Source organism: Ammodytes marinus, assembly GCF_949987685.1.
Source record: "Ammodytes marinus genome assembly, chromosome: 16".
Lineage (NCBI taxonomy): Eukaryota > Metazoa > Chordata > Actinopteri > Uranoscopiformes > Ammodytidae > Ammodytes > Ammodytes marinus.
In genome coordinates, this window is record NC_137220.1 from 6,418,316 (window position 1) to 6,431,768 (window position 13,453).

Sequence of the window (13,453 nt, forward strand, 5' to 3'; positions counted from 1 at the left end):
TTTATGAGTGACTGCTGCTATGCAAAGCGGGCCCCTGACACTTTCTGCCGGTATCTTTGCTACTGCTAGTAAAAAAAAAAAAAAATACAAGCACTTGGGGATATCTTGTCAATTAGCTGTTACAGGTTTACAAGACAAAATATCAATAAATCCTTTCAAATCATCATTTCAAATCATTCAGAATTGTATTTGACGTGATTTACAGCTACTAATGGACTCTTGGTGGTAGGATGGCTTAGAAGATATTAGATTAGACCAGTAACCACGAGGTCGCTGGTTCGATCCCCGGCACTTGACAGGAGGGTGTTATTTGTACAACTAGTAGTGGCTGGTATTACATCTACGGTGCCCACCATCTCTACCATTGTGTCCCTGAGCAAGACACTTAATGCAAAACTGCTCCAGGGGTGCTGTAAATATGGCTGACCCTGCGCTCTGACCCCCTCAGAAATGTGGTAACTTGAGAAGGGATAGGTGAAAAGACAAATTCCAATGTGCCTTGTGTAAATTGACTAATAAAGATAACTTAACTAACCTTTAGTTGTAGTATTTAAGCTTATGCACCATCAGGTTTGGACATCGTGGGACATTTTTCTTGCGTTCCTTTGTGACACTAGAGGAGGGGTGCTCTTTTAGGTAATTGACGAACACACCCATGGCTGGCATGTGGTCTGAGTGACGGGCGAAATTACAGGAACGCAAAATAGGGGGATTGATCACTGTCTGACCTGTGCCCTTCCAAATGACAGGCACCAGATCTCTTTACAAATGGATGACTCCGGGACCCTCCATTCAAACTCCCCTGTTTCTCTTCCACAGAGTAACTGCCTAATTGCTCATGTCGTATTGGGACAAGGGGAGAAGGAGTGCGCCGCGTGACTCTGTGGGTCATTCTGAGAAAGGCCTGTCTGTCTGTCTGTCTGTCTGTCTGTCTGTCTGTCTACTGGACGAGGGGCAAAGGGCAGCAAAGTGTTGAAGAAAGACGCTGGCTGAGCCTTCACCAAAATAAAAAGGATATTACTCACAGCTGGACACACGATGGCTAAAAACAGACAACTGACCGAGTGACTGAGTGAGTTACTTGACGTGAAGGAAGAGGATACGGGGCGATGCATGTTGACACAGAGGTTGGGAGCGTTTTGGTTCCACAGCTGTGTGTTGTTTTGATATTTTGAACTCCTCCTAGAATAAGCAGGTAAAGATGTCGATGGTTGTGTTGCAACTAAATCTCAGTTTGAAATGTTTAAGTGACAGAAAACAAGGGTTAAGTCAAGTAATAAATACTTTATTTTCACATTAGTATTAAAAATGCAGTCGTCAGCAAAGTGTGTGTGTGTGTGTGTGTGTGTGTGTGTGTGTGTGTGTGTGTGTGCTTGCTTGAGTGTGTCAGAAATGTATCCTCATTAAATATCATTTATGTACAGCAATTTAAAACTGTTGTATAGAATAATTGTTCACCAAAAAAAAAAAAATTAGTAGCTGTTATTGTGTTGATCATCGGCCTCCCCCATTGGCTGCTCCGCCGCCGTTACCGCCGCCCGATTGGTCCTGAGCTCCTGACATCATCAGGAAGAGAACGAGAGGCACGATGTACATCCACTGGAGTAAACGACAAAATCATTTAAATAAAGTTAATACGATTATGTTTGTTTGCAAGGCGACTGATATAAAAATGTAATCACAGAAAACTTCCAGATTGGTCGTCCCTGATTCAATTAATTCTTTGAACAGAAGAGAAGAAAAGATTAGGTGAACGAGGCAGCAGGTGAGAGAGAAAACACAGAAAGAATCTCCGGGTCCAACACCAAACACTTGATCAGAAGATCCACACAGACAGTTAAGATTTAGGGTTTATCGTTGGTTAAGCGTGGAGGTAAGCCTGCAAAGTATTTGTATCAGTCTTTATTTCTCGAGATTGACCAGCTCACTATACATTATCCTTCTTATTACATGGGTTCTAACTCAATTAAATATGTATAACGGTCATAAAGAAAATTGTCCGCTATGGTCGGAACTTCCTCCAAAGCAACAGTAACTATATAACTACGTGGCTGAACTTATTCAAATGTCTCTTGACTGGAGTCTTGTTTAGAACTAAACCATGACTCCTAAGTCCCCTGTTCTCCTGATACATTCAAAGTCATGTTGAAAAAGTATTCCATTGTTTTCTGAAGGAGTAGTAGACTGTAAACTGTCAACCGGTGAATTATCCTTATCAGCTCAACGGCATTATAGAGAAATAAAGGAACGTAGAATACCGTGATTGACCAATCAGAACACTTCATTCATAGTGCTGTGTAAAAACGTATAATAATTTATCTATAATGTATTTGGTTTTGAACCTGGAGAAAGCCATGAGAGAGTGGAAGAGAGGGAATAAGTGGGAAACAATGGGAGTGGGTTACTTTGAGTGAGTCATACCCTGTGTTCCAATACCCATACTTCCATTCTATTTAGAATGACAGAAAAAAAGACAAAGGATGTCCCAATTGACATGATGTCATATAAAGTTTGCTAAAAATACCCACCCTAATTTTCTAGGTTTCTAACAGCAGGCAAGCAAAGTGTAAAATATTTTTGGTTTTGTCATTAAAATTGGCAATGGGCCCTTGATTTTTTTTTTATTAATATGACGGTCCATGGGAACAGCTGGGAACCCTTGCCTTAAAAAGGTGCTCCAAGGAACTTTCAGTTTGTGTTCATTCTTGCACCCCACAAAAGCAGTAGTGTTTTTCCTACGCCAGCTGCAGTACCTGGGTGAGTGTTTCCATGACAAAGGCATTAAGAAAAAATATATAAAAATAGCATTCTTTGCTCTGATGGTCTGGTTTGCTGTTACATGTATGATCATCGAGGAAAAAAAGACTGTTTCAGATATATTTAAAAGTTCCTCGTAGCACCTTTAATAAATCCAATTTAATTTTGCCGTAAACAAAAAAAACAGCGTGCTTTGAAGTGTGTAGTATAGTAAAAAAAAAAGTATGTGATTTGGAACACAGGGTTAATGTTTAGATAGAAGTTAAATGAGTTATTGAATGACAGAGGAAGGAAGGGGGACAGAACGAGCCACTAGTAAGACAACAGTACTTGAGTGGGATTCAGCTCTGCTCTCCGCCTCCCCCTGCTGGAGGCTGGGCTGCATTGGAGGCCACCAGGAAGATTGCCCCTCCCAGAATCAAATACCACTGGAACACAGCACAGCACCAAGTCAACACACACACACAGGCAGGCAGGCAAAACCACACACACACAGAGGCAAAACCAAACACACACACACACACACGCACACACGCACACGCACACACGCACACACGCACACACGCACAGGCAAACACAGCGCTTTCACTGAACTTAAGCAAGATACACAGCAAGATATTAGGCGTGGGCCGGTCATGATATTCGGACGGTGTAATAAAATGACCGCCGTTTTCAAGGTATCATTGTGTTGCCATCACAGCTCTCAAATGTGTTATTTTGAAATTTCTTTGTCTATTGCGGTTTAAAAAAAAATATATATTTTTTTTTTGTCATACGGTTCTAACATACAAGTCAATTAATGTCCAGAATACTCCTGCATCATAACTTTGACTAATAGATACATGTGTAGAAAGTGAGCATGTCTATAAAAGCCTTGTTGAGCTGCTCACTTAAAGTACTGCTTTTATTCCACTTTGTTTAGAATAATGACATTATTTGTTGTATTATGTTATCATACAAGCTCATTCATGTTCAGTATATTCTATATGTTGTTTAAAAATATTGTGTTCAGCCATTTTCAATTTTTTTTAAATAACAAAACAACACATTTGAGACGTGTAATCGCAATACATTAAAACCGTGGTACTTTAGTTTAAGGTTATCATACCCTCATAATATCATACCGGCCCACGCCTACACAAGATACACAGTCAGCGGCGGCACAACTCGGCAGAACCAGACGGAGGGAACGTGAAAGAGAACAGACGTGCAAAGCGACAGAACATGAGGCCGGGTCGACTGGGAACATTCCAGAACACGGAAGACTGAAAACTGAAGACTTTTACTGAAGATAAATATGTTTAAAAGGAGACATTTCTACACTTTTTCACCTCCATATTAAATAATTAAAAGGCTAATTAAAAAGGTGCACTATGCAGGGTCATTTGTTTACATTTGCAGCGCCTGCAGTTAGTTAACACAACCTATTTACTCTACATGTGATTCTTAGTATTGAATAATTCTATCATCATAAATTAAAACTAAATTATTTTGAGGAACATGGAACCAAATGTAAGACTAGAATATGTTTGTAAACCAAACTGTGGGCCCGGCTGCTGTAAACAACAACAGTGAAACAGTAACTTTTCAGGAAGATTCCTAACTTAAAACAGTGTTCCAGGGATCTGATTTTCCTGTGAGGAAAGTTTGTTTATTCAATAATAAGAATAGACCTTAGAAAATAATTAATTCTCTGACATACCTAAAGTTACATAGTGCACATTTTAATAGAATAAATAAATACATCTTAAATTTCAATGCCCTCGACACTATCTCTATGATATACATTTAAAACATGTTTCATACACAGAAATAGTTGTAGTGGAGCAAAGTAATGAGGAGCTAAATTTGCATTTTTTTAAAGTATTCATTAAATATGACGGTCGGTAACAGACACAAGGGCCCAATTAACCGAAGGCCCGGCCCGCTAGCCTTCAGGTTCAGAGTGAGGGACGGTACTTACATATTTAGCAAAGAAGGATTTCTGCTCTTGTGGATTCTTCCCTTTCTTCTCCGTTTCCATTTCCATGCGCTCGAGGAACAGAGCCGTCTCCGGTCTGACAAAAAAAAAAAAAGATTTGTGATTTGAATTCAAACTAAATCCCCAAAACACCCAGTGGATCTGAAGAGGCAGAAGAAGAAGTGGTGTGAGACTTGGTTCTACCTTTGGGGGGAAATAATGTAACGCTGCAGCTACGTCAAGGCAGATAAAATCTCAATCAAAAAGGATCGTAAAGATGGAGTCAGCGATTCTGGGAGAATGATGGTTCTTGAATTCACTGTTTGTCAAAATCGGTGAATGTCTCCTAAACTAGCTACCCGTCAGTACTGTGTGCGCGCAGGTGTAAATACACAGCCTAGGCTATGTACACGGGCATGTTTAAAGCTAAGATTGGACCCTTTTATTTACATACATATACTGAGCCTAGACTGTCTGTGTATTAACACCTAGTTTTGATTTAGCGCGCACACACACTACGGACATTCTGATTTTGACAAATGATTTGAACAAAAAACTTTCTCCAGAATCGCTGACTTTGACAGGTTATATACCACCCAGGAATATTCCACTAATGCACAGAGAGCTGCAGTCAAGCTTAATCAAGTAGTTTAGACTTTAGATTGGACAGAAGAAAATCCAAAATGGCGGATATCTTGACTGACCCTGGAGCGTTGACGGGCGCCATGACGCTTAACGTGGTGTTGAAGACCTCCAGGTCGACCTCGTCCTCCACCTCCACGCCGCGACAGGCTCCGGGCAGCGTCACTATGGAAACGCCGATGAGGTAACCGGACACGTCTGTGTGGAGCGCGATGACGTCACTCAGATGGGATTCCACCATGGCACACTGAGGAGCAGAGCAGGGTTATATAGAGTCACACCGACGTTAATACCAAAAACACACATTTACTAATCACATGGTTCAAGATTCAAGAGTGTCTATTTGTCATATGCACAACAATTACAGCAGCAGTCGTTTGGCAATTCTGGGGTCTCAGAAATGTATTTATAAAAAAAAAAAAAAAAAAAAAAAAAAAAAAACTTAATACCACACACAGACATGATGAATATAATGCTGCAATTACATGTTGCAATGCTGGTCAATGCTGCACTCATTTCAGAATGGATATTTTATTTTAAATTTTTTATGTACAGTATGTTTAATTTAAGGGGACAGATATGGGTTATCCAGTTAAATCAGATTAATTGTGGGAACATGCATTGATTATGAAAATAAATACTATAAATACTACACACCGCTCTGACGAAGGCGGTGAGGTAACCTTCCAGCTGTCTCTCCGACTGCCTGTCTGTCTGAAGGTAAACACGAGGCACTCTGATCCTGTACAGACCGTCCACTGCAGCCACTTCCTGTCATGTCACAACAACAAAAAGTATAATCTATTATCCCAGAGAAATTTGTTTGGTCAAAGTGCAGTACATTAGGACATTACAAGACACATAGGCATACACGTAGGTACCACACACACACACACACACCATTTAGGAATAAATAGTTCGATATGAATACAACTCACAACCTACCCCTACTTACACAAGATCAAAACAAACATGTGAGAGATTAAGGGGGAAGATCTGAATGCAAGAGTGTACAGAGTAAATACATTGAAGCATCTCCAACTGAAGAAACAAAGGTGACATTGTTAAGTTTGAGCCTGCTAACTAGGAGCTTTGGCACGCACAATTAACACACGCCAATATGCAACATCTGTTGGCTTTAAGGCATACTAAGCATCTCCAGTGAACTCTTGGCGAACGTTTGTTATGTTATGTTTATACTAACTAACCACATTAATAGTTGATGCTCAGAGCGAGTGGCCGGGCAATCCACAACATTCTGGCCGCGGTTAGTATAAACATGTCCAGCTGCTGGCTCTGAGACAGGCTTTAGGAGAGCCGCTACTGTGTGTAAACACCTGACTTTTGTTCACACACGCACACACGCACGCACACACGCACACGCACACACACACACACACACACACACACACACACACACACACACACACACACACACACACACACACACACACACACACACACACACACACACACACACACACAGGAAATGTAGCGGATTCTGAGTTTATATTAGCGGAGTTAGACAAAAAAGTGTTACAATCGCTTAGTATGCATTTAATGGAGAGCTGCTACAGAAACCTATATTGTCATTGTAATACAAATGAATAATAAACCTTAATTGTGAAACAAAGGGCTTTACAGAGCAGATTAAAGACACAAAGAATCAATGAAAAAACAAGAAAGAAATCTGTTAATACAATGTTCTTAGAACTATGACAGAGTGTTGATAAGGTGTGTACACCAAATGTAAGTAAAACAACAAGACATTCAATAAAACTAAGTTCTAAAGTAAAAAAGCCTTCTGGTGAAAGTGAGCTGAACTTTTTACTGCAGCTTTTTGGTCTTTGGTTGATTATGAGCTTTTATCATCCTCAAACAGTTTGTGTTATTAGTGAGATGTGAAAGTTATAAATGTGTGTCCACAGAGCATGTTGAAATCCTTTTTACCAAACTTTATTTTTATTTTTAAAGAAGAAAAAAAAGGTTTTCGTTTATTGTTTTTTTTCGTAAACAGCTCTGATTTACTGACTGGTTACACGTGTACACATGCACACTCCTAATTCTTATAAAAACCATATAGAACATATGTCACCTTGAGTTTGGTTCTGTCCTCCTCTGAGAGCTGGTGCTGGTGCTGGTTGAGAGAGACACTCGGCTCCCGTCCGGCTTTCAGCAGCAGAGCGCCGCGCACATTAAACTTTGCTATATCATCTGAAAACAAGAAGAGAAATAGACTGTTCGAGCATAACGGATGGATGAATGAATGAATGAATGAATGAATGACTGGGAGGCAACAACTACAGTGTGTTGAACCCAGGTCTGCTGTGATAAGGACCGAGCCTCCAATGAGCTCTACCCACTACACCACAGGACCTTAGGATCATATTTTACAAAGAAAAATTCAGCTTTCTGGGTAAAATGACGAAGAAGAGAGATTAATTGGCAAATAAAATCAAGTAAATATATATACATACATATTGCCGGGTTACTACAGCTGTTAAGACCAGTTAGACTCAAGACTTTCTTGAATGCCACTCACAATGAAATTCAAGATACATAGATATAGATGCTAACAACTATTTTGAGTTGTAGAATGCAATGTCAAAAATCCATTAAATTCTTAGTTCGATTTTTAAGAGACAATTTAATATCAATTCTGGTCTGATTTTTAAATTTAAATTGACTCGCAGCAAAAAGCTGTTTTTTTTACTAAGTTTTATAATATTTTAAGACAATCAGAGGGCCGAACAACGCCCTCTAACTGTGGTATAATGAGCACATTCCACAGCCTGTCGTGAGCTATTGCTTAATAATGTTATAGAAAGGGTTGCCAGAGACGTTAAGGATATGTAGGAGCACTGAGTCTATATATCTATAGGCCTATCTATAATGTAGAAATAAATGTTGTCGCAGTTTACATTACATGTGACAGTCAGGAAAATAACACCACTCATTATGACCAAGGTTAATTAATTTATCATTCCATCAAAACACACCATACTGCCAGATTTGGTAAGGAAATTTGGTACATGGAGTTATAAATGGTAGCACATTGCTGCACGGTTAGCTCAGCAGCTAATAGCAATGAATGACATGATATTATACAACATAATAATTACAAAGACAAATTATTAAAAACACTTCCTCACCGACTTCAAAGGAGTGCTCGAGAGGCACCGAGAAACCACTGAACCCACTGAATTCAGTGTCCAAGGCGTCGCCGACCTGAGAATATAAAACAAAACCTACTGTTAGCATGTAGCTGCTAAGAGCTAACGCTGATTACACAGCGAACAGGTGCAGCTTCCGCTTAACAGCAGGGAAATGCTGCAGTTATATGAACAAAAATCACACTTACCCTTCTACCGTTATTACAGGAACCTAAATCCGTCCATACGGCAAACAAAACTGTGAAAATAGCTGCTAATTTTGACTGTAATAGACGAGCCATTTTGACAGAAGTGAGTACCGGAAGACGGCGTCAAGCGTACAACATCAACATTGCAACTTCCGCAGTTTATTGTTCCTTCAAAATAAAAAGTCTCTAAAGTACAACTGCATTTACACTTGATTAGCCAGCAGAGGTTGCTAAGAGACCAGAAAACAACCTTCCTATCACCATAGATATTTATATATATATATATATATATCTATGCCTATCACCACCGCCAACACTTTCCAATGTCTCTAAGTGCCATTTATCAGCTGAAGCCTGAATAATTACACATATTTATGTAATGTGATGAAAAGGCTTGTTCAGGTTTTTATATTCTGTAGTCAGCAATCTATGTTCTACCTGCCTCTGCCTTTTTCTACCTAAATGTCGTTGTAGGGACTCAGTACACCCTATACTGAATCACACACAGGGAGCAGACAGCTGCAGTTGCATTGTTCTCAAGGCCTGGATATTTGCCTTATATTGTACTGCTGCCACTAGTGGTGGCTGGTATTACATATACGGTGCCCATCGTTACCATTGTGTCCTTGAGCAAGACCTGAGCTGACCCTGTGTTCTGACCCCCTCCAAAGTGTGGTAACTTGAAAAACGAATTTCATTGTGCCTCAATGTAACACAAATAACAATAATATATGCGCTAGGGTTAATTATTGGTCCTCAAGGTAACTGCATGAACCGTTTTGAGGGCCACAATATTTAATGAATATTTATGAATATTTGTGCCATATATTTTAAATGTTGAAATGAAATGGTACAATATCAGGACACAATGTGTGTTTTTCTCTTAGATTTGAATATTTTTACTGTTTCTTTATGTATTTAGGGTTGACTTTTAGTTGTAGGCTGCGGTTGAGGAACCTTGAAATAAAATAAATACGAAAAACGTTTCGTAGAACATTTGTGGATATAAAGTACCCAATGAAGGTACATACAGCAGTACCAGTCACTACCTTTTGTACCTAAAAGGTAAACTGTGACCGCTCACTACCGAGCAGAAACACATTTTACTTGGTCAGTCAAACTAGAGGCTATTTGATCCCTTTGCCTCTGACTTCAAAAACTAGTCTAAGGGTGTATTCACACATGCCGTGTTTAGTTCGGTTGAAACGAACTCAGATGCACTTCTGCCTTCGGTGCGCATCTTTCAGGCAGGTGTGAATACAGCAATCGCACTCGGGGGCGGACCAAACAAACGCTCCGAGACCCAGCTGAAGAGGTAGTCTCGGTCCGTTTCCAAACGCACTCTGCTGCAGTTCGTTTGTGGTGTGAATTTGTCCGAACTCGATCCAACCCAAATGCAGGACGCACTGTGCCTTTTCTTTCTTTTCTTTTTTAATAAATTGCAGTCAGCTTCACATTATGGGAAAGTGTTGTTGTCGCCATTGTTAGGACGATAAGTTGTGGTTTGGGGAGCCCAGAACAATATATTACATTTGATCGAGAGGACGCGTAAATATGCTGAATGTGTTCAGCGATCAGATGAAGGAGAGGGGAGTGTCTCCCGCACAGTGCCAACAGGTTCACGCTGCGCAAGAAGTGTGTGTTTATTTTGCTTCCCATGTACGGGACCGTCAATACTATCCCCGTGTCAGTTTGGAGCTGAACTGCGTCGACCCAGCTGATACACAGCTAAATCAGCTGAGTGTCAGCTTGAGCCTATTCTTCTCGCGAGCCGCGCGTCCAGCACCAAAAATACAGTAAAAATGATGTTTCATATCGTAGGCTACAAGCCACATAACGTGGCATTGACATAGGGCTACATATTATAACCATATGAAACAACAATAATTTGATGTTTTTCCTCTTTATTTATAGGTTAGATGCAGGCCTTTTATTATTTTTAACCCCATATTATATCAATGGTATATTTCGCAGTTTTAACTCCGTGCTTCCTGCTTCTCTCCACCCCAGAATGTCTGTCCAATGAATGAATGACCTCAGCTCACGTGTGGTTTTGCTTCGTAATGCTGGTTCACTAGCAAAAGGGGCAATGTGAAAGTGGACCACACCAAACAAAAAAAATCTAAACTCTATTTGGTCTGGACCAAAGCAAGTGAACTAGCGGACTTTCCCAGTGTGAATACACCCTAAGTTGTTTCAATTTGGCACATCTACTGAAACCTAGCGTGGTTGGGAACCTTGTAAAATTAGATGCAGCGGGAGACCTGCCGATGTCCCGCGGCTTTATGATGCTGACCACGAAATCGCAATGTCCCGAATTTGAATCCAGCCAGCGCCTCTCTCTCTCGCTGCACTTCCTTCCATCTCTCTGCAGTCGCTGTTGAATCAAGGCACACATCCCAGAAACATTAAAGCTGCAGTGTGTAGAATTTATTGGGCATTTTTTCATAACAGACTTGGTAGAGATGGAATATTATATGCATAAGTGTGTTTTAATTCATGTATAATCGCTTGAAAATAAGAATGAGCCTTTTATATTTACTTAAGAGCGGGGCTTGCCATACATGGAGGCTGCCATTTTGCACCGCCATGATTCTACAGTAGCACAGGATGGACAAACTTAATGACGATAATGCATTTTTAAAGTGGGTGTCCTGGGGAAATGCACCTGTTGGAAGACTGCCTACATGTGATTGAAATCAAAGCGCCTTTGTGAATGCACCAAATAATGTTGGTATGTGTATTAGGGAACGCAATTGGGACTCAACTACGGGTTGCTTAGGCACATTTTCTGCTGGTTCTATGGCATCGAATGGGAGCTGGCTTTATCTGCAGCGTTCCTTTAGCTTAACAGGCTCAGTGAACAATATGTGGCACATCCAGACCAGAGTATGGATCACTATTCTGATTATCTGGGCAGCATTCATTGGATTCTGTCTCCAGTTACTAAATGAACTAGTTTGCAGTTGCCAAAGCTTTTGTTGAACAGACCAATAGTGGGGCAGCATGTCGGTGATCTCACTGATTAGAGTTCTGTCCAAAACTTAAAGGTGCAGTGTGCAGAATTTCTTGGCATTTTTTCAGAACAGACAAGGTAGACATGGAATATAATATTCATGAATGTGTTTCAATAAGTGTATAATCACTTGAAAATGGAAGTTGTTGTTTCTGTTTTTACCATAGAATGAGCCTTTTATATCGGAGTGGGTCACCCTCCATGGAGGCTGCCATTTTGCGCTGCCATGTTTCTACAGTAGCACAAATGGACAAACTTAATGGCCTTACACATTTTTATATAGACATACTACAGAATAAATAACCAAATACATCTTCACCTCATCACTTGATATTGTGGAAAGACTCAGGGGTGGATAATGTCATCTTTAGTTACTAGATTCTTATCCTTGAAGGCCACCGTAGCTTCTGTCATAATTCTAAAGGGGAGGGGTTACCACGTGAGCGTTACATTCTAGAACTTTCACCACCAGATGCCACTAAACATTCAGATTTTACACACTGCACCTTTAAAAGTATCAAACCGTGGAGGAACGAGAAGCAACAGCAGCTTCCTGACACCAGTGATTGATGTAATTTGTTTCTCGGTGCTTATTCCTGGCTGAAGGCTTCCGCTGACACGCACGAAAAATCCTCTGTGGTGTACCAGCGAAAGGCATCCATCATTTTGAACCATCAACGTTTATGCATCAAAGTGCTGAAAAGGAGTTTTGAAATCCAGTGTTAATCCTTTGAAAGTTTAGAATATCAGAAAGTCAAGGCTACGTGTGCTCCCGGGACATTGAACTTGGTTTCAACTCTTTTTGATTTTCCACAATATCAACTCTCTGGAGGGCGTTAGTTTTTTTTTTTTTCGCTGTAATTTATTTACAGACATTTGGCCCACAATACAGAAAATCCCTGACAGAAATATCTTATGTATTTGACGATGACAGGAACGTCCTAGATGAGGACAAAAACATGGGCTCAAAATGTAAGCAACTCCCAGACATGGCACCACGGGGACCTTAGAAACTCTTTGATAAAAACGTGTTCCAAGTGGCTAAATCGCACCATTGTCTGAAAGCTACTGCTCTTTATACTAGCAACTTAAAGTTTTCCACGTGTCCAAAAGATCTTGATTGACACGACCAATAATACCATCGGTCTTTAAGGACGCTCCCTTGGGAACAACTCCCTTTAGAGAGAATTTACAGAAGCTACGGTGGCCTTCAAGGGCAAGAATCTATTTCTAAAGATGGCATCATCCACCACCGCATCAAGTCTTTCCACAATATCAAGTGATGATGTGAAGACGTATTATTAATTTATTCTATAGAACTTCTTCTTCGTCTTGTAACAGGTGCATTTTATATACATACATGTTAAGATTGTGTATTCTGTACTACTGTTGAAACATGGCGGCCTCAGTGCCCCGCTCCTATGTAGATAGGAAAAGCTCATTCTAAGGTCATACAAAATCAACAATTCCCTATTAGACACTGTGCCTTTAAACCAAAAAGCACCTGATTTTACTCATCTTATTAACAGGATATTTAGTCATTAGAATAGATTTCTTGGCTTTTGAAACACCATTGTTACCATGTGTCTATATTAAACAGTGTCCCCCAGTGTCTTGTAAGGAGCGTATGGTGAGTGATGTATGTGTTCCCCTGGGTCCTCTCTTTGAAACTATGCAGACATATTACTGTATCTACCAGGACAGCCCCATTACTCAA

General features: G+C 40.3%; 1 protein-coding gene across 2 annotated transcripts; it reads right to left on the reverse strand.

The window, feature by feature from the left end:
• Window positions 1-1,264: 1,264 nt before the first annotated feature.
• emc10 (ER membrane protein complex subunit 10) lies at window positions 1,265-8,842 on the reverse strand. Of its 2 annotated transcripts, XM_080043901.1 has the most exons (8): window positions 8,721-8,842; window positions 8,512-8,587; window positions 7,455-7,573; window positions 6,017-6,130; window positions 5,422-5,606; window positions 4,721-4,814; window positions 3,088-3,185; window positions 1,265-1,599 (listed from the first exon to the last, which is right to left on the reverse strand). In XM_080043901.1, exons 1-7 carry the CDS (start codon window positions 8,811-8,813, stop codon window positions 3,099-3,101), a joined length of 768 nt encoding a protein of 255 aa, XP_079900027.1. In that variant the 5' UTR covers window positions 8,814-8,842; the 3' UTR covers window positions 1,265-1,599; window positions 3,088-3,098. The 2 variants fall into 2 exon arrangements, with proteins under 2 accessions (XP_079900027.1, XP_079900026.1); XM_080043900.1 differs by lacking the exon at window positions 3,088-3,185.
• Window positions 8,843-13,453: the final 4,611 nt, after the last annotated feature.